The following is a 21,200-nucleotide window of genomic DNA, read 5'->3' as shown; positions in this document are numbered from 1 at the left end:
AGCGTGCCTATTAGTGCAGAATATTCTCAAATGAAATTGAACGTTGTTCCTATTGGCGTAATATATTGTCACGTCAAATGGAGCTTTGCTATTGGTGCAAAATATTCGAATGCGTAGTTTCGCGGAGAATCGTGCTCTGAGGTGTCATTGTACTCTTGAATGTCGTGGAGCGAAAATTTGTCTCGTCGAGCGTTACCCTGTTGTTATTAGTACTTTCATTTCGACTTCATCAACATTTCTACACTTCTATCCGCTTCATTTAAATAGTATGTTCGTGTTTAATCATTTATTAATTATAATCTCAGTAAAATTAAGAAACTTTCTTTTATTTTCATCGTTGACTGTGTACTTGACAAGTTACAATCATCGATAGCTCATATTATCGGTCTTTGAAGCAGAATTTGGATTCTATTATTACTCTATTTCACTATAATTGGTTTCATTATTGTAAATAATTGGTTTATTATACATTTATTTTTGACTTTATTTCTGATGGTTAAAATTATTGAAAATTAATTAATTTTAAGTGTTGAGGCTCTCTTCGCGATTTATTTTGAAAATTTCTTATTTTATATGTGAATTTAGTAAATTAAAGTTACGAGATAGAAAAACACTTTTGCAAACGCACATTAAAAGAAGCATTTGCTTATAAATTAATGTTTTTAATTTGATATTAAATTTTTTTGCGTAAAAAGAGGGTGGATGGGTCGTGGATAGGGAGGGTTTCCATTCACAGCAACCTCCACGCGGTGAGACCTGGACAATCATTATTTGATATACAATTACTAATTGCATCATTATATATATGGTATAATTATGAATTATATAACAAATAATACGAGCTGGTTTGCTGTGATCGCGATTATCTTTTTATGCAGTCCTTGGGTTGTTTCGAATGTACTCGGAGAACACATTCTTTTTTATTTTAGGAATCAGTAAAGTCAAATAAAGAAAAGACTTTAGAAATAGTATTATTAATTCAAATAATATTACAGTACATTTGAAATATGTTGAATCGATAATGTTGGGAATGATACTATAATGGTAAGGGAATCCAGAGAGTTGAGTCAAAAGATTCGTTATTGAATAGTATATCTAATCTATACTTTGTCTGTGGTAATAGTATAGTGTTCACATGGAATGAGAAATATTTACGTAGAAAAATTTCTCTTTATTGTGACGTTATTTCATTGCATAAAATTACTATAATTTCTAAGTTATTTTTTAAATTAATGATTATAAATAATGCATAAATACAGTGACAGCTGCAAAATGAAATATTTAGTTGCTTAAATTTTCTTAAATATTTATTTTCTTAAATTAAATGTTTATTAGTATGAATTTCCTTAATAATGCAATGTTGGAAAAAAATTATTTTTTTTAAAGTACATTTTTGACGTTCGAAACTAACCTCTATACGAATGAAAGAAACATCTGTGTTTTTTTCAATAATAAAATTAGACCTTATTTTTTTAATTGATCGTGAATCATGATTAAAGCTATTTTAGTATTTAATAATCATGGGAAGCCTAGACTTTCTAAATTTTATCAATACTTTGTAAGTATAACAACAGTTATAATTTGTTATTATATTCTACTGCAGAATTCAATAGACTGTGTCTTTTTTTTCAGAATGAGGATATGCAACAACAGATAATAAAAGAAACATTTCAATTAGTTTCGAAGAGAGATGATAATGTTTGTAATTTTCTAGAAGGTGGAAGTTTAATTGGTGGATCCGATTATAAGTTAATTTATCGGCATTATGCTACATTATATTTTGTATTCTGTGTTGATAGTTCAGAATCAGAATTGGGAATCTTAGATTTGATACAAGTTTTTGTTGAAACATTGGATAAATGTTTTGAAAATGTATGTGAACTCGACCTTATCTTTCATGTAGACAAAGTTCATTATATTCTCAATGAATTAGTGATGGGTGGAATGGTTTTAGAAACCAATATGACTGAAATACTTACAAGAATTGAAGATCAAAATAAATTGGAAAAACAGGAGGTAAGTAATATTTTTATAATTGGCATTTAAGAAACATCAATATATGTGTTGTATGTTTAAGCTTTACTTATATATTTCATAAATATTAAAGATAACAAATTTTATATATAATATAGCAGTACACTGTGATAAAGTTTAAATTACTAAGTCACAGTTGTAATAACTAATTTATGCAAACATCCCTTAACTTTTTGGGCCCAATAAAATTTTATTCTCTTAAAATTTTTAAGTAGTAAGATAAAGTGATAAAGAAAAAGGCATTCAATTTCTTATAAAAGTCTTCTGGGCTTGAAGAAGTTAACAGCCTATTGCAGTTTATTCGTTAGCTCTGCATGCGTCGGAATGTTTTGTAGTGCAGTTTCATATGGTGGTAGAACTGATTGAGCTAACATGAATTTTAGGGAACTTACAAATCAGGACGATCTTGCTCACCTCGTCCGTTTGTCCTTCTGGGGCCCCCTCCCTAAGTAAATCGGCAGTAAAAATCAGATCATTTTGTACACATTCATTCCTTTGTGTAATCTATCTGTGATCTTTTTTTTTTCACCAAGAATTTCAAAACATAAATCTTCCGTAGCTTTACAAAATAAATACTCATAACACGCATGATGGTGCTAAGTCGTTTGTAAATGTTTGCTCGGAAATAGTGCCTTAATGCAAATGTATACGTCGCTATGCTCTAAGAATAAAATGTGTATTGCGTAGCTACTTATTTGTATTTACTTCTATTAATTAATTAAGTTCAAAAATCCTTTATTTTCTCCATTTTCCATTTTTTCCATCCATATGGTATGTGCAGGCAGGAATCACAGCAGCGCCGGCGCGTGCTGTTTCTGCTGTCAAGAATATGAACATACCACAACAGATAAAGGATATGAAGTTGCCTGATTTACCACAAGCTATAAAAGATCTCAAATTCTGACCAGCCGTTACTTCGTTGGCTCCAAGCTGACTGATTTCAACCACAATCCCAAATGCAAGTGATACTACAAGGGTTTTTTTCCCCTCTCTTCAAGTGAATGAGAATGCACCAATACTGTCCACAAATTCTTCATACATTTCACCTCAACAGTATCAGAGTTAAACAATGAAGATTCTCAAAGAAGAGGATTTGTACCATGAAATTTGAAAAATTGTATCTGTAGCTAAACATAAGGATCTCTGGAGTGTTGAAAGTATTAAATTCAATACATGAAAGAAGGTAAAAATTTATAAATCTAAAAATACTGATACTATATTTTATAGAGATTGTATTATCATATCTAGTGTAATATTATGAAATTGCATTTTCATTATTATATCTAAAGTAGTATATTTAATGTTAACTCATTACTGAACACTTCCATTCTATTATTTTCAAAGATAGTATTAAATGATAATGTTATATTGTATCAAGCAAAGTTGTAATAAATATTGCAATAATATATATTCACGATAAATTTTATTTTTAAAAATTTAAACAGTTATAAATATACTTCAATTATTTTGTTTTATTTTTCTCTACCAGATTCATAATGTACATAAGAAACCAAAATATTAACATAAAAACAACTAAACAACTGAATTAAAAAGTTCATCTTTTACATGTAGCAATTTCATTTCTGAGTGTAGTCCAGATATATCCAGTACCGTGTTCTGTAGGTGGTGGGGGATATGGTGTATTTTTTAATTTATAATAATCTGATGGAGCATGCATTACAAATTCCATACATTCCAATTTGCGTGGGAGATCTTCTTCTGGTCCTATAATATATGTCTCAGGACTAAATCCTTCATCAGGTGGTGGACTAAACATGAAATATATAATTTTACTACTTTGGTACCTTATGAACAATAAATGAATTATCATAAGTTTTAATAATTTACCTTGCAGTGGTAGGCAAGAGCCAAGTGACAGCAGCACTTTTTTCACAATATTGATCTGTGAGTAAACCACGAATTTGAGCATAATAAATTCCTCCGTCAATATCCTGCATAGAAACTATATCACCTACTTGAAAATAAGTGCCTTTATAAAATACATAACTGCTTGTAACAGGAGTTGCTGTAGCTGTTGGTGCCTTAACTGGCTAAAAATAAGGGAATAAAATAATATATAATGTTTCGTTTTGGAATACTTGCAGTAATTAGAGGATCAAGAAACATACAGTTTTTTTGAACAAATTTCTTCTTCCTTTCCCTTTAGGTATAATTTTATGTGGAACTGATTTAGAATTGCAATATCTTGTAATCCTTGTACTTCTCCTGGTAGGTTTTAACAAACCTCCTTTATCCTCATCTTCGTTTCTTACGTTTGAACTCGCTTCTGAATTTCTTTCTTCTTCAAGACAATCGTTGCAAAGATTACCGGCTTCGGTTGAATGCCAAAGTGGGGTCTCTCGAGTCCCACACTTGACACATTCAGGTTTATTGCCGAGAGGCATCGAATTTTAATTAATTCGATTTTGTTAGTTATTTACCCATCGATAGTCAACCGTCAACCGTTCGCTTTAATCTGCGTCTCAATCGTTTTATCATTTCAATTTCACTAAATATCATTTTAATTGGATATGATATTGTACTGAATAAAAATTACAAGCTTTCATCTATGGGAATATATCAAAGACAAAAGATAGTAAAACGCTTATAGGAGTTTATCCATTTTTCACGTAACAAATTAAGTACAAAAGACGCGATTGTATACAGTAAACAGCAAATACAGAATATTGCACTGTAGGAATTTCAGCAGCTACTGAGAAAATAAAGCTAGTCAGTGTGTCCAGCATATAAAATCCCTAGTATTTCAAGTTTCATCAAATTAGTTAGGAATTTAAGAAATGTAAATGAATTTTATTATTATAGACATAATATTTATTTCTGATGATATAAATAACAACATGTAATATGCAAAAACAATTTTTATTAAATCTGATTGGTCTTTCACATAGTGATATTATAGCATACTAAATTCTCATTAATATTTAATTTTTATCTTCTGTATATAAATGTACATCTTTATATTGCTATTAGCTTACTGTATAAAGAGGATGAAACTGTGACATTACATAAGATCATATTAAAATTTTTAAAAATTTGAAAAACACACATCTGCTTAGGTACAACTATGAAGTGATATTTTATGTAATATATTGTAAATATATTTTTTTATGTAAATATATTTTTTTTCAACTCCCTCTTTTTATTGACTTGCTTCTAATCGTTTTATTTCTTTCGAAATTTCAGCTTTTCTTGCCAATTTGTCAAGTATTTCTTTTTCTGGATTTTTTAACAATCCATTTTTTATCTTTTCTTCCAATGTTTCAATTTCTCTGACCTTTTTTCTGAGGTTTTTCAACCTCTTCTGTGGATCTGATATAGAAGTTTGAGATTGAGTTGAAACATTTGGTTTAGATGCTGAAGTCTGGTTATTGGATACTATCTTTATGTTAGTTTGTGGTTTACCGTTCTGTGATAATGATTCTTTTTTCTGATCTGGTTCTGAGAGTATAGTTTTAGCCAGTTCTTCTGTTATAAGTTCAGTTGTTTTATTTTTATTTTTTTTCTTCTTCTTTTTGACTTCTGTTTTAACTGGAGCACCAGGAATAGTTTTAGATTTTGCTGCTAGTAATGCTTCCTGTTTAGCTTTATGCTCTGCTATGAATTCTGGACTTGCACCTATTGGATACATAGGTTTGTTCTTTATCTGTTTGCCTTTGCTTTCATATCTGGAAAAAAATGGTGATTATAACAATATTATCTGTATAGAATGGTTTAGTATTGTTTTATAAATTATTACATACAGTGGAACTTCTTCTTGTGGTATATAGCCATCTTTCACACGACGTGGCTTACGCCATGTACCATCAGGACGTTGGCTGGCCGGGATGAATGTTCCACCTATAAAAAATTTGTAATAAAAAATGAATTTTATGAATTAACATGAATCTATCTTTTAAATATCTTTGTTACATTAACATCATTGAATTTCATTCAAAACATCGCACATATCTTACTGTAAATATTTTTAATATTTATTAATGATTTAAAAAAAAAATGAGTATCAGAGCTTGACTTAAATTTTAGGAAATAATGGTTGTTTACATGTTGCAGGTTATAAATAGTGCAACAGCTAAAATAAATCAAATGATTGAATGAAACGAAATTTATCACCTCGTTCATCTTTAATGTAAGCCGACGCCATCGTTATTCAGTACGATCGTTCGCCGTGAATATTTTTTATTATATTTCTTAATAATTCCTACTATCCGCGTGCCATTTTGCGATCGTGAGGACCTCAACCCTTGAGAAATAGTATGTGTCTTGAAATTAACAATACATGTATAGTTCCATATGATTGTAAGATGTCGCTACTATATAGTTATTCCAATATTATTTTAAAATAAATATTGCTACACAACTATGCGAATATGGGCACGTGAAATACTAGTTGGGGATAACTGGAAATTTTTCTTAATCTTCAGAAACATAATTAAGCTGGGATATTATTTTAACAAACCATTACCATTTGGCATCGCTTCCAACATTATCGATTCAGCATCGAGCATAATCATTGACTACGATTGGAGAATGTATTTGAAACACAAGAATTAATATTCTGCAGTTTTGAAATTACAATCTGTATTTATGATTTTCAGATTATACAATTTATACAGATTATACAGATTATACAATAAACTGCATACCGAAACTTTATAAATGAGATCAGAGTCGTCATTACGCTTATGTATTCACAATTGAATCTAAAGAACCATACAGTAGCGAGCAAAATTTTTAAGCCACGCGCATAGACAAATGACTTAATTGCTATAAGAATATATTCGTAGTAATTATTATAATAAAAATATATTATTAGAAATTCTATTCTTTTTTATTAGGCGTTAATTTAAATTATATATGTATGTATAGTATTGTAGCATGTGACAGAACAGATAAGGTCTATCAGCTACGTAAGATGACTATCTATTTATATTCTTTTACGATTCCGATTAAGTTTTTGAAATTAGTTGTATAGTTTATATATCTATAATAGTAAAATAACGAAAACGTAAAGATATTTGAGAAAAAATGATTTATGATTTATGTAGGTGTGACTTCAATATATAATGATTTATAGATCTGTGATTTAACAATTTTAGATCTATTTTTTATTGCTCATAGAGTGAACTCGAAGATTCTGTACGCGTAGTTAGGAAACATTGTAATGGTAACATAATGTATAGGAAGCAACGGATACACGTTCATCGGAGCGGAAGTCAAGCACACACAATCAGGATCGGAAGTAATTCCGGTGGCCGAACACTGTGATGGTATTGTTAGTCGATCTGCTGAATAATAATTGGCATTCGGTGCATTTACATGGTCACGATCGCAGAGTGTCAATATCTTTCCGGATGGAATGGAAACGTCACTCGGTGGCTTTGCTCCGTGATATAGTGTTCGTTCAGTGTTTGCCGTGAATCTATGCCTGTGACTTCATCGTCCTTTCGAAGGTACGTACTGAAAGTAAAATGAAGCGAATCTTTTTGTCTTCGCGTGTGATGAAATATTCCTTACATTATTGCGAAATCCTTAGAATATATTTACGTTTAAATTGATGTTACTTAAGACGAGTCATCCGAGACGATTAGAAGGGAGCCGAGCAAGATTCAACGGGCAGAAAAGGGTTGCTATCACGATGAATAAACGTAAAATTATGTAACAAGCTGACAGAAATACGCATGTGCATATAATCTGTCGAGAAAGTAGAGTGTGCATCTTTGTGGAATATCCTACATAAATTATTTGGGTAAATTATTTAGGCGCAGGAGATAATGGAGGAAATGAATGCGATAAGTCTGTGTTTGTCAATTTTTTTGAAACCCTTTTCTCGAAATATTGATCTTTTGTAATAATTTATTGCATCGTTTCTTGATTAACTCTCTGCTTTTCATTGTGATGCTGATTGATTCAGAAAACGAATTATAACGATACATTTTACTTCGAAAAAAATATTTCAAGTTCTCCTTCTTTCCTCCTTCGAGTTGAAAAATATTGATTGTTCTATAGTTTTGTAGATCGATGTATCAAATTTATGATAAATGTCTGTTTATTACAAGTTGTCTTCTTTTCGGAAGAGGATGGGCTGCACACCTAGTGGATCATCGTGCAAGAAGGGCAGCATTCGATTAATGACTACGAAGCTTACTTTCACCAAGGGTCAGCTGTGCAACCTGAACACGTATTTTCGCAAACTGGTCGACGAGGCTCAGAATGGTGAATGCTTAACCAGTTTCTCAATAAATCTTACTCTTTGATTCGGCGAACAATGGAGAGATTCTGTCTGTGGAGGCGTTGAGAACAATAAAAATATTGAATTCAAGAGGAAATTGTGAGCTGCCAGAGTTTTACCAATCGAGTGTCGAATCGAATGGATTTGTTACAGATTCCTCTAACGCTTTTGCGATCGAAGCTATCGTGGAAAGATTGGTCCAACGATTGATGCGAAGCGCTGGTAATCTCGATCGAAGATTCTCATCTATGTTTCTCGTTTCATTAAACGAACCTCGACGAATAAAGGTAAAAGGGCGAGGAAATCGGAATTTCTGGAATTGTAATCATAACGTGAAGTTGAGAAGCTGGTAAACCTCATAGGAAGAAGAAGTACCAATACTTTCGAATTATATTTTTTTTTCCTTTTTAGCAAGGTAGGTTTGAATATCTGCTGCGGATAGATGCATTGTCGATTTCGAGTGTAAGTCCCGAGCAGGGACGCTCGACGGTGTGTGTCGAGGAGGATGCCTCTCTACCAGGCTTTATTCGGCTGAAGATGCTTGGCGTTGGGGCGGAAGTCTGGCGGGAGTACGTGGATGTCGCAGGAAGGTTGAGGAGAGATCTTGTAAAAGCCAAATTAGCAAATTTATTGGCCACAGCTATTAAACGAGGTATTTCGTATCTACCGAATTCTTTAGTTCGCGGAATGGTTCACAGAGTAATTAAACAAATTAAACAGGGACAAATGTGGAGTCGCTGTTTCAGACGTTGGAGATCAAACGAATGACAGAATTTGTGTTTCACCTGGTCAAGTGGTCGATGCTGAAATCCTCGACAAGATATTGAAGCAACCGGACCACTGTCGAATATTTTACGGATCAGGTAATGTTTTAAATTATATTTAAACGCTTTTGTTAATTTAAGGAGAATAGAAATGCGCGATAAATTCTTTCTATGCAACACAGTCGGCAAGAGTCACTCGTCGAGGGACCATAAACAAGAATAAAGTATTCATCGCTTCGTTATTATTCATCCAATTCTCCATTTCGTGCTCCTTATCAATGTAATATTATCTTGGTATTACGCGTGTCCCCAAACCCATTCTCAACGATTCGTTCTCGTTTTCGCTTTCTTTTAATCGTTCTTTTCATTCTTAATTCTCTGTCCCTGTTAGCCTCTGCTTGTACTAAATAACTGATGTACGAAGTAACTTGGTAATTCGATATACCGAGCGTTCAATAAATCAGGACAAGGCGCTCGAGCAAAGTTGCTTAATAACGACTGTAAGGGATTTAGAATAACGAGCACCCAGCAAGCATGCCCAGTTTCCGTATAACCGTATTAAGGAGCATCTTATAAATCAAGTCGTGCCGAGTCTCGTGTGAAACAATAACCGTAGCTAACGATGTGATTTTTAACAGTGTTCCCTAGATAACAGGATCGTGTAATTGTTTCTAGCTGTCTCGGACGGACCATTACCAGAGCCAAGGAATCATCGAGTGGCCTTGATCGAAGATTCCGGAGGGATACTGCTTAGAATCGGATTGGATAAATTTAAAGCTCGCGAAGTTGAAGTCAGGCTACTAATCGGTATCGGAGTGTCGTCGTGGCCCACTTTAGCGGACTATCCTCAACGGATACCTCTCTATCATTGCGATGCTCTTCTTCATTACACTGCAGCGCAAAGTGTACGTGTATATAAAAAAATAAGTGCTACGATATCAATTTGCGTGCTTTTTGATTCTATTTTTACACCGTATTGATCGATCGTAACCTGTTCATCAAGTTTTGAGTTCGTTATCGCGTCGGCACTTATTCCGCTTCATTTCATCGATACAAAAGTATCGAAAAGTGAAGTTTATTAACTCGCGTTCTACGCACGCGTCATGTAATTAGAGCATTGATTATCCTCATTATATCGTTCGTAGATAAACGATTATTAAATAGCGCGGGAATCATCGACGAGGTTTTAAAAACCAAAAACTATGCGTTCTTCATCGGTGGAAAATAAGGTAATAGAAACGCAGGTTTTCTTGAACGAGGTGCTTTAAGTGCACTTGTTTCCAATATGCAGCATTGGATGCCTTCTCGCAAAAAGTCTCGAGTGCTCTCGTCAAATTCTGTTTCACACTTTTCATCGGAGCTACTATCTCGAGTTAAGTATTGCATTCCGCAACAAACGGTGCCGACGAGATCTTTTATTATTCCTGGCTACGCTCTAACGATCTATCGGTTTACCGTGTACCGTGACGCGTGTCGAGTGCATAGCTCGTGCAACGTAGTGCTGCACAACCGACGCGACGATGTAACGCTTGTTTCGTATAAACGAGGATTGCTTGAAACATCGATTTGCATGAGGTCCGCAAGGTAAATCCTTGGTTGGTTGAAGTTATTAGCGATTCAACCGATTCACTGGTAAATTAAATTAATGAACGAGAGACTGGTATATCGTTTCACCGCGCGAGTCCCTTTTGATTCCGCGAACGTAACAGAGTCGGTAACCATTTAAACGAATTAACTCGTTTGCTGGTGCCACTTTATACGATTGATGCGTTAATGGAAAAGCAAAGGCAAATGAGTTTTTCCCAAGTATACGTGCCTGTAATGTCTCGCTTCGGAACTTTCGACAGTATATGTATGTATGTAAATGTGTATGTGTGAGAGAGAAAGAGAGAGAGAGAGAGAGTGAAAGATTTGATTTTGGCTAGACAATTTCCATATTCTTGCCCAAATGGACAGATTCGTTTGTTTCGCGTCATCTGTTTGTCGCTGCTGTTCCAGGGGATGTACGCGGTAGTCGTTGGTCCGTATTCCGGTGCACGTTGCGAGAACCGAGCAACTCTCTGGAGAGTACGTGTTCCGGCAGCCGAGAAAATTATGAGTCAACACTATGCCGCCGACAGTGTACCAGCCCTCACTGAATCCGTGCTTTTGGAAATTTTATATGAGCTGCGCGAAGGCCGTACTTTGCATTTACCGATGAAACCAAAGGTAATAGATCCTTCAATCAATCAATACTTTGCAAGTTACCGCTTCGTTGGTTCTACGACAGGATTATTCTTCCATTTTTTTATATTTTTTTCGTATTAGATATAAAAATACATAGTATTCCCTCAAAGACTAATGATTTCTTATAATATACAAGTTTGATTATTCTATGCAAAGTTCAAGATATAGAATTTTAAAACGTTGAAGACGAGACGACTCAAATATCCCTACTTTGTTCTGTTTTACAAGATGTTGCATACAATATTTTAAATCCGATTCCCAGTTGCATTTTCGACAGATACACTTTGTCTCGATGGATTTTACATTTGAATAACTCAGTTGGATATATCATTTGTCTTTTTTGGACGTCGCTGGCGACAATCGTCTTAGAGATATTCCAAGGCGAGCTTGGTCTGTTCCTTTTGACGTTTTCATCTATGGGAATATTAGGTGCATATCATACCTTTGCACTTGTCGCAGGGGAACAACGACTGATTTTACACGACGTCTCTGCTATAATTCAACGTGCATCTAGCTGGTGCATCGTATCCGCACACAGACGAGCTTGCATTCACGCGATCTTCAATTCTTTGGCCTATTTCTGAAATACGAGCCATCCCTCCTCTGACACGAACCAGTTTCTTTTTTCCTTACCTTCTTCTTTTCACGATAGAGATTCTACTCCGGCGTTGAAGCCTGAGATCCACCTATTCTCTCACACCACGCCATTGCGTTCTTAGCTATTTAATAAAAATGTTATTGTTAACAATTTATGGATTTAAAAATAATTTATCTGCCATCTCGAAACTGCAGTAATCGGCGGCGTGTCGATGAATATGTAATGAGAAAAGTTGAATCGATTTTTAAAGTTTCCTTCTTTTCCTTCCTCTACTTGCGGACTAGTTTCGTTGCGCTTTATTGATCGCCATTCTTATTTTAACAATGACTATTCGTACATAAATATGGGTAGACTGTGAATATTTTTAATAGTAATATGTATATGTATATAGATCATAATAGAATATATCGGTTGTCAAAAACGCTAAAAGGCATCCGATGCTTATATGCTACGCATATCTAACATACTCTTTTGCATATCATGCGTAAATTGCGCACATTTCTACATTTTTAAATTCTCCATAAATGCATAAAAGTTCGCAATTTAAATACGAGTGAAATTTTTTCAGGCAGGACGGAAAAACGGCCCCTCGCCTCCAGATCGCTTACGAGTAGTTTCCAGACACATTCTGAGAACTGTGCACCGATGGGCTCTAGAAAGAACAGGACCGGATCCGTTGACGAGCTGGGCGCCCGATACCCTTTCGTGTCATGTTCTATTAGCGTTGGACGAGTTAGTCGCTGCTCTGAAATGCCAGAGCCTGAGGTGTTACTTTCATCCGCGCTGCAACGTGATGCTACAATGTGCGAGAGGTAATTCAGTTTGAGCAAAAAAAAAAAGTGTGTTAGAAGTATGGAACCGGTGTTGTTTTCGTCGAGCTCGCTCTATCCAATCTCCGATTTCTTTTTGCTGCTATTTTCCGTATAACAATCAATATCTCGGCGACACGCGCGGCTCGTCTGGTTTCCATGGAAATTCTTAATTAGCGATGATAACGACGTGTACCATTATTGAGAATGTTGAATGTATCGACAATTTGTATGCATTCATAAGCTGTTCGATGATACTCTTCGATCGAACCGCCGTTTTTCATCGCGCTTTACTCACCGGCTGCCCGTTTATTCGCGTCACGCCTGTTACGTCCAACGATGTGTATCATTTAATCGTAGCGTAATTTAATTAAGACGCTTGAAAATTTACTAGCACGGACGCGCGCGACTTGAATTCAATATAATTCATAGTCCATAGCCCATAGAATTCATGTCTTTGTATTTTGAAGGAGGAATGGCGTATCACGAGGACTCTTACGTCTCTGATCATCGATTGTTAGAATCTTACTTGGAAACTCTTCATTATCGTTCCTTCTCTATGACACGTGATGTACCAAGACCTCTAGACGTTATGGAGAATGAGCTCATTGTGAGATGGCGAGATATCATTGCCGCGTTGCCCAGAGAAACGTCCAACGAGGATTACGGATATAGCCAGAAACAGTTGGAATATTTTAGCATGATCCTAGAGCAAGTTCTACGAGCAAAGAACGCTTTGTTACAGGTAGAATTTCCACGACAGGATAGCTTGCTGCTTGTTACAGCTCCCGATAGTATGACAAAGACTCGTTTTCTGTGTTGATAGAACTACCCGGACAACTATAGTTACTCGAATTTCTCGGAATTATCCTACTGTATGACGGAACAAGTGGAGAATCTCGTGTTCCTATTGAAATTAATTCTAACACAGGCCAAGAACCAGAGTTATCCGATGGCGAGTCGCAAGCTGCGAATGAACGATCATCATAAGGAATCAAAGAAAAGAAGACATTGCAATACGAGCAGTCAGTTCGATTATTCGGTCGGACTGCTAATCGATGTTATCGCAAGAGATAGAGAAACAGCCAATATGGATTTGGAATCTTTTCCAATAATGACCAAAATACTTTTACAATGGTTATACTTCGGTAGGAATATATTTATTCGTGAATAAACTGTGAGTGTTTGTGCATTTATGAAAAAATTCAAGATTCAAAAATGTATAGAATGCTGTGCAAAAATATATAAAATATCCAAAGTAAAATACTCGTAGTAGGTGAAATAAATCTCTATTTAGATTTTGTTTCTTTAGTCGTGTTCATAAAAATATTTGCACGAATATCCACGATCTATTTATTTTATTTTAATTTTATTTTAATTTTAAGTATGTTTCATTGTTCAAGGTATGGACTATGATCGAAAGTTTCTCGAGCCTATTCTACGTCCATATCTGAACAATCTCTTCAACAGCCTTCACGAACATGGTTGGTGTGCAACGTCTTGGAAAAAGGGACAGGAGGTCTATGCTTCCGAGATGCAATCGTTATCGATATTCTGTAAATCTGTGATAAGCGAGGAAATATCACCTGCTAACGGGATCGTGGACTATCTATCAAAGGGTTGGCGCTGGGCAGAAAATATGACGAAGATGATCGAGCGTTCGGGGAATTCTCTGCGTCTGATTTTTCTTCCCAGAGACAGGGCGATTAAATACAACTTAACTTTCACAGAGAACAAGAGCCTCAGCTCGTTCTCCACGTGGAGCAAAGCTAGGAGTGTCAGTACGATCGTGAGGAAGAAAAGTATACATTACAGAATCAGCGAGCTATTTGATTTTCTATCAAAGTTGCAAGGATCGATTGCCTCGACTGAAAAGAAAGGTTAGAGGAAATATAAGATATTTACTGGTTTGTTCCATCGAATTTATAAACGAGTAAACGGAGTAGTATACATTATAGGTACAAGAATTCGCTATCTTATTCGCGGAAACTGTCACGCAGTAATAACGAATTTCGACCGAGTGTTCGAGTTTCGAAAATTAATTAGAGCCGCAACCGTGATTCGAGTGAGTTTCCGTTTTCACGTGAAACTTCTAGTTACGGTTGTTGGAAAACATTAGTCTAATATTCTTACGGCTAATAGAAACGAGTGAAATTAATTATTTCCGTGTTGCGTATAAATTCGCATTTGCTATTGCCGCATCGGTGAGAGAAAAAGGTCGATACCATAGAACCGGACGAAACCATTTCTGTACAATTTTTCCAATACGTCATTCGCGGAGCTTTTGTTTCTCGCGTAAAAAGCTTTGTTTGGGAAACCACGAAAATAAACAAAAAAATATTCGCTCTTCTTTTGATAAAGATTTATGTGAGATTTTCGTGTGAGCATTATTTCCTGCTGACATCTTTTGTTCCCATCGAACGTGATTCAACTGAAGTTTAAAATTATCCCTATTGTTGGACAGAGGATAGTAGTAGCCGAAATCCTTTCACTCAGCTTTGGAAAGGCCATCGAACAAAATCTTTTCTCCACGGTATGGTAGCCCTATCTAGCCACGATCGTGCATAGAATATACGTGTTTGGCATTAAGAATTGAAGAGCAGTGTCATTCGTTGAGCGAGGCTAAACGCGCGGAAGAGACAAAGATTTACGTTGACGTCGCCAGAGAATCTCATACGTAGCGGGCACGTAAAATTCGAGCTGAAAATGCCGAGCGATAGATCAACCGTGCGAGTTGCTGGGGAGAGAGCGGTTTGGGCTTCGCGTTTTAAATCAACGTCGCCGTTCGGTGACGTAGGCAAATTTCTGGTCCATGTCTCGATGTTCGGTCACCGGATCACAGAAGCGTTTACGTAAGTTACGTATATGCGGTACGTGGCGCAAAATCAATATTTTCGTTAGGGGTTGCAGGACACACGGAATTGAGGGATGCCAGCCCTTTGACATACGTCGCGTCGATGAGCAGATCGCGAGCTCGACATCGTGGTCCTGGCGATTTGATTTCCGCCATGGTCTCCCTCGGCAAGTTCAGGGTGAGTTGTCTAACTTTCAAACTTTACAACCTCTCTCGTATTTTCGTGATTTTTCTTCTTATTGCCTCAACTTTCGTGTCCGCTTTAACTTAACTCAACATTCTCCGTTCTAGATATTTTCGGATATTTTTGTAACCTGCAGTGTCCTCTCAAACATATCGAGAACAGTTTAAGCTTTCGAATAAACTACCGCAACGAGAGAAAGGTAGTCAAAGAAGTTCCTCGTATTTATATATCGCCGAGAGATTAAGCAATCCTTCGATCGAAATTTGTCTTACGTCGCAGGATGGATATTTCGAAGTACCGAATTTCTGTACTGTCGTACGGGCAATTCAGCAATTTGAACGTATGTAAATCAAACGCCGGTGGCAGTTGCAAGCGTTTTGACCAGTATATCATACGGCAATGCGGTATAGGTTCGATGGCCGATTATTTGTCGGAGTAATTTCCGCGGTGAAACTTGCGTTCCTGGTCCTTCGCGTTCTACTGTGTTTGCTCGGTTTGGAGTTTCGGCTCAGCTTTCATTCCGCGCGCAGCAGACGCGAGGCAGCTTAATTACACACAGTTCGCGCAGTTTCATTAGATTAGACGAGCACGGATTTCCGGTGCACGAAGGCAATTCCAGGACAGTAATTTCACAGGGGTGTCCGCCGTGTGAACACGTTGGAACGACGTCGAATCGCACCAGATTCTGCGACAATAATATCGAGGCGGAACTTGAAGGAACTGCAGATTTCGTTGCTCGAGTTCCGCCATTTCCGACGATCCGCTTCTTCTCTGACGCGCGGCGGCCCATTATCCTCCGCTTGTATAATCGAGTCTCAGTCGATTTAATAGCGACGCTGGTAACCGTGTTAAGACCAGCTACCCTAGATAGAAAAACCGCCGATCTTTATGAATTTCGCGCCGGTAGAACGCCATTGAATCGGTCGTTAATGCTTTTTCACGGACAGGATTAAAGGTAAGAAAGGGAGGATCGAATCAAATTCGAAAGGTTGTTGTAACGGGAGAAGCGAGAAAGAGCCAAAAGTTCCGTAAGGCTTTAAGCGCGTGCAACGCGTGATCGTATGTGCGCGTACGTATATATGTATATATGTATGACGAAGGGTTATCTCTCACCAGGAGGCTTCTTCCTTGACAACGCGAATTAAACGTCGCTCACACGTCGCTGTTAAGAGACCGGCCCCTCTTGTGTTCCTCTTTCCGTTCGCATAAATCTTTGACGAATATAAATTGACTTTTAATCGGGGCGCAAATAAGAGTTAATGGAACGTGTATATTAAATCGGCCCTTTTATTAAATTTCACACGAAACATCCGACTATACGATTACAGTATTGACCGAGATTATAACAAATTATTTAAATCGTCGTCGGTGGCGCAGAGAAATCAGCTTTTGTTCTGGATCGTGTTACTCTTTCAATTTTAATAAAGCAACGTTTATTCGTAAACAGTTACGCGCAACGGTAATTGTTAATTAACATGAAGAATAATTTCGAGAGAACGAGCAGCTGGGAAAAACGCGTTCGTCCAGGATGTCTACGCTTAAGATTAAATTTGAAACGGGCGTAATCAAAGGGACGGCTAAAAAGACGTTCGCGTTTTACGAACGGGTCCGCTTTTTAGCCCGCGTCAAAACGACTTCCGTTTTTCTTGCATTTTCGAGCGGCAGTTTGAAATCCGGTTTAATGCTTCGGGAAAGCCGGCGACGAGAAACTGCGAAGTGAAACCTCGGTTTACGGAGAGATCATAAAATCGGGCTGCGATGTTACTTCAAAGGATCGTGTTACCGTAATAACGACAAGAAGGTTGTTGCCACAACGACGTTCATAAAGGTAGCGATGGGAACGATGCTCTCGCAAACGATATCGATAGACTGTCAAAAAGTATCATCGCATGCGTTGTCCCATAACGTAGGAAATTACTTTATCTTGGAAATATCCGTAGTATGAATCTTATTATATACCTTCTTACCTATACTCGTATCTTCTGGATTTAATGTTCATTTTACCGTATATATGATCATTTTGCAGTTCTTTCAGCTTTCGAATGATATAAATATCTTGTTGGACGTGTCGATCGCTAGTAACGTCTTTTATTCAATGAACGAATAGACGACTGTAAAGAGAAAATCAGAGAGAACAGTTAAAGGATAGATGTAGACGTTCCGGTAAACGAATCCAGAATAGAAATTCTAATCGCTTTTTAACGATTGCAATGTAATTTTAGCTCCAACTTCTTTGAACGTTTATCTATCAATCTATCAAAATGACATTCTGATATGTCTTCGACAGTTTAATTTTCTCCGAGCTATTACGAGAACTTTCGATCGAACTCAGGGGGTAATTAGACAGAAGGCACTTTGCTCCCCTGGAAACAGATGAGCGATAGAGTTGTAAATGAGAGGACACGAACCCGCACTTACGAAGGCCGATTTTTTTTTATTGTCCGTCAGGAGAATCGTTCCCTCTGCTCGCCTGTTTCCGCGTACTTTCTCAATGAGATTTCGCCTCAGGATCAAAGGGATTTTCTTAAAGGTTAGCGAGTCTCCAGAGAACCTTAAACGTGTCAGCATTCGTAGGGCTCGGAGGATCGAGTTAAACCAAGCTTAATAGGTGTCAACGAGTTTACACGCGTTGGGTGGACGTTAGACCAAAATCCTCCTTGGTCGATATCCTGGCCGATAAACCAGCACCGACCAAATTCTTCGTCAGACGTCCTGGGATCCTATTTTCCACGACTAACGTCATTCACTGCGAAATTGTTTCGATCCTGTTTTCTTTGGGTGAAGTAACATGAGTCGAACCAAATAACCTGCCTACCTTTCATCGTACCGAACGATATTTTCGCTTTTCTTTTAGAATAAAATTTCATATAGATTTTTTCATTGTTAATCGGAATGTTAAGTTATAACGGAAGAATTCGAGGATGAATGATTTCAACAATTTGGAGGATGCTTTCTGCCTCAAAAGTGGTCAGATCTGCGGCATCCATAGCGAGACTTCCACGTAAGATCAATAAAACTCTGTCCAATTCCCCCGTCGCGTACAGAATGGTACAGTTAGAGCGGAATTCTTCTATAGAGGTTCCGAGTCGGTTCCTACTTACCTGATTAACGTCCCCATCGTTCGAGGCATCGGCGTCTAGAGCTGTTCTTTCGAACAAAATAAACGACACTCGATTCTTTCCTCGTTCGTATCTCCCACGAGAGTAAGTAGAGAATTTAACGTTTTCAAAGCTCCTCAAAGTTTGTTCTGTCCATCGGGTGACAGACTTTCCTAAAGGAAGATATGCTTTTCTATTACATATTTCATTTCGTAATATTACATCGGCGCAAGATATGGTTTGATATTTCTTCGACTTTGCGTTATTATTACGATAGATCGTGAGTTTCTTCGAGGCAACGATAACTTCGTCGTAGAGTCCTCGACGATCTTTTTCAACGAATGAAACTCGAACGATCACAGAAGTTTTTCTTGAATTAATATCGTTAAACTTTTACGCAATCGAGAAGAATGAAAGTGCGCGATCGTATTTTTCGCTTTGTTTGTTCCTAGCAGCGAAGAGAGGACCTTCGGAGGTCACCATGTGTTTCCATTTCAACTAATTTCCGGTTGCGTGTACCTCTGCCGTGGTAGCCTTTTGGGAATGTGGTAGCGCTTGGATGGAAATCGATCTCTCCAACATTCTTGTGCACAGTTTTGTTTCAGAAAGAAGTTTTCCTTTGGACGATACATTCGAACTTTTTATCTCGCGAACGATTCCCCTCCGTGCGTCGTGATGTTGTCATGGAATTTCCCCCCAGATCGCGACTGTGAGAAATTTTCATTCTGTTTGTCGTACCAATCAGTCTACGTGAAATCGAAGCAGTTTTCGCTGGCGGATCGCGGGCTTGTTTGCAAAGATCTTTCGATTGGATTACGCCCGGGTCGTCAGCGATTCTTCATATGTATTTTTCAACGATTTTGCCGAGGAATCGTTCGAACCTGATGCACGAAACAGTCTCGAAGATGGAGTAAAAAGAGAGATTCGCTCGTGTTTCTGGCACTCCGGATGTATGTTTCTCCAGAGCCACTGAAGACGAATAAAAAGGGAAAAAATGGACACGTATTTACTTTCCCGGAGCGCTCTCGCGCGTTTTGCACACCGAGGAGCTCTTGGCTCCTGCCCCTCGTCTCCGTCTTCCATGTGCCAAGTAACTTTCTACTTAAAGAGCGACAACCCGATTCACCGGGACCCCCTTATGCTTATGGAAAATGCGTTTTGCGCTTCGAAACTAAGTTTAATCCTAGCTACCGCCGAACCAGGTTCTACGCGCCACTGCCGAGCACCACCTTCCTCTCGTTCAACCATCGAACAAAGGGGAATTTTAGCGCTGCTGAAGTTACCAAAGATTCTTAGCAAAGAACGAATTTTTCGTTAAATAAAAGGAACCTTTCTACGCTGTTTTAACGTCATCAGCAGTGTTTTAAAAACACGAGGAAATACTTTTTCGTTTTATCTACTCGGAGGCTATCCTATTCCTTGAAATCTTCCAGACGTGCAGAGCTAAATCGTGGATAGGATGTAAAGTCAGTACGAAACTTTTTCTTCTCTCTAGGTTCTGCAAGAAGTCGCCGCTCTTTTGCCACGGGAGGAGCAAGTGGCCGTGTTGGAAATGGTGCAACGTGTGGCCAGAGAATCCTCTCGTCGTTCGAAGAAGACCACCTGCTTGTATACATCCAGTTCACCGATTCAAGTCTACAGACCGAGGTACGGTTCCGTCTGTCTAAGAAGATCCCCGCTTTTAACGAGTCGTTAATGGGCGTGGTTTCCTTTGGTTGCTACTCGATGTATAACGAATTCCGTTTTGTTCGTTTCAGACCGGAATCGGATTTCCTGGATTCCGCCGCGCGTCTGTCGCCAGGATATCGCGAGCGGCGAATCATCGCGGAGCATCAGAAACAGCTGGAGAGAGAGATACAGGAGATGCATGACACTGTGAGACGTAACGCGTTGAGAAGACGACGTCCGTGTAACGTCTGGGACTCGAACTCGTTGTCCTCCTGGAATTCTTCGATCGATTCTATCGCAGGCACGATCAGCCTTAGAAAATATCGCGCTCCAATATGGGACGCTATCAAAGGTTATTTTATTTGTGATATATTCTAGAAATACAGTGGCATGTTTTAGGTATGCATTCTGTGTCTTATATAGAATATTTTGGAATTTTCTTGTCAGTGTAACATGACGCGTTCGTATCGTCATGATATCGGTGAAATTTGAAATTAATATGAAAATGTATATATGTATAGAATTTTACACGTACATACGAAGACTACAGGCAAAGAAGACAACCTTTTCGCGAGCCACTGTATTTATGTTGAAATAGTCATTCCATTTACCATCCTTTATAAAGTCAATTATTTTAACCCGACTCGCGATCCACTTGATTTACTCCCGCCTCGTTTCGAGGCACTCGATTGCTTAATACGAACGTGGCAACAAT

General features: G+C 37.5%; 4 protein-coding genes across 12 annotated transcripts in view; 2 read left to right on the top strand and 2 right to left on the bottom strand.

Annotated features, from left to right (window-relative positions):
* Window positions 1-137: 137 nt before the first annotated feature.
* LOC126872482 (AP-3 complex subunit sigma-2) lies at window positions 138-3,444 on the top strand. Of its 2 annotated transcripts, none has more exons than XM_050632486.1 (3): window positions 138-1,558; window positions 1,633-2,016; window positions 2,418-2,868. In XM_050632486.1, the coding sequence occupies exons 1-3, from the start codon at window positions 1,490-1,492 to the stop codon at window positions 2,481-2,483; spliced, it is 519 nt and encodes a 172-aa protein (XP_050488443.1). In that variant the 5' UTR covers window positions 138-1,489; the 3' UTR covers window positions 2,484-2,868. The 2 variants fall into 2 exon arrangements, with proteins under 2 accessions (XP_050488443.1, XP_050488442.1); XM_050632485.1 differs by having other exon boundaries at window positions 143-1,558; window positions 2,816-3,444.
* On the bottom strand, window positions 3,441-4,767 carry LOC126872479 (GATA zinc finger domain-containing protein 1). The gene is made up of 3 exons (XM_050632480.1): window positions 4,164-4,767; window positions 3,883-4,085; window positions 3,441-3,803 (listed from the first exon to the last, which is right to left on the bottom strand). Exons 1-3 carry the CDS (start codon window positions 4,437-4,439, stop codon window positions 3,590-3,592), a joined length of 693 nt encoding a protein of 230 aa, XP_050488437.1. The 5' UTR covers window positions 4,440-4,767; the 3' UTR covers window positions 3,441-3,589.
* A 128-nt stretch (window positions 4,768-4,895) lies between these two features.
* On the bottom strand, window positions 4,896-6,305 carry LOC126872480 (partner of Y14 and mago). The gene is made up of 3 exons (XM_050632481.1): window positions 6,166-6,305; window positions 5,796-5,892; window positions 4,896-5,720 (listed from the first exon to the last, which is right to left on the bottom strand). Exons 1-3 carry the CDS (start codon window positions 6,194-6,196, stop codon window positions 5,195-5,197), a joined length of 654 nt encoding a protein of 217 aa, XP_050488438.1. The 5' UTR covers window positions 6,197-6,305; the 3' UTR covers window positions 4,896-5,194.
* LOC126872471 (uncharacterized) overlaps window positions 6,165-21,200 on the top strand; it is an 87,798-nt gene continuing 72,762 nt past the window's right edge. For 5 of the 8 annotated variants that reach the window (XM_050632454.1, XM_050632459.1, XM_050632455.1 and 2 more), the window contains exons 1-13: window positions 6,322-8,268; window positions 8,438-8,571; window positions 8,696-8,936; window positions 9,031-9,147; window positions 9,724-9,953; window positions 11,047-11,256; window positions 12,441-12,684; window positions 13,152-13,426; window positions 13,508-13,829; window positions 14,085-14,561; window positions 15,583-15,713; window positions 20,313-20,464; window positions 20,575-20,837. In XM_050632454.1, the coding sequence (XP_050488411.1) occupies window positions 8,094-8,268; window positions 8,438-8,571; window positions 8,696-8,936; window positions 9,031-9,147; window positions 9,724-9,953; window positions 11,047-11,256; window positions 12,441-12,684; window positions 13,152-13,426; window positions 13,508-13,829; window positions 14,085-14,561; window positions 15,583-15,713; window positions 20,313-20,464; window positions 20,575-20,837 (2,971 nt within the window). In that variant the 5' untranslated portion in view covers window positions 6,322-8,093. The other 3 variants (XM_050632457.1, XM_050632461.1, XM_050632462.1) reach the window with 3 other exon arrangements.

This window comes from Bombus huntii, chromosome 13 (assembly GCF_024542735.1).
Source record: "Bombus huntii isolate Logan2020A chromosome 13, iyBomHunt1.1, whole genome shotgun sequence".
Lineage (NCBI taxonomy): Eukaryota > Metazoa > Arthropoda > Insecta > Hymenoptera > Apidae > Bombus > Bombus huntii.
This window is presented reverse-complemented; position numbering and strand designations above follow the sequence as displayed.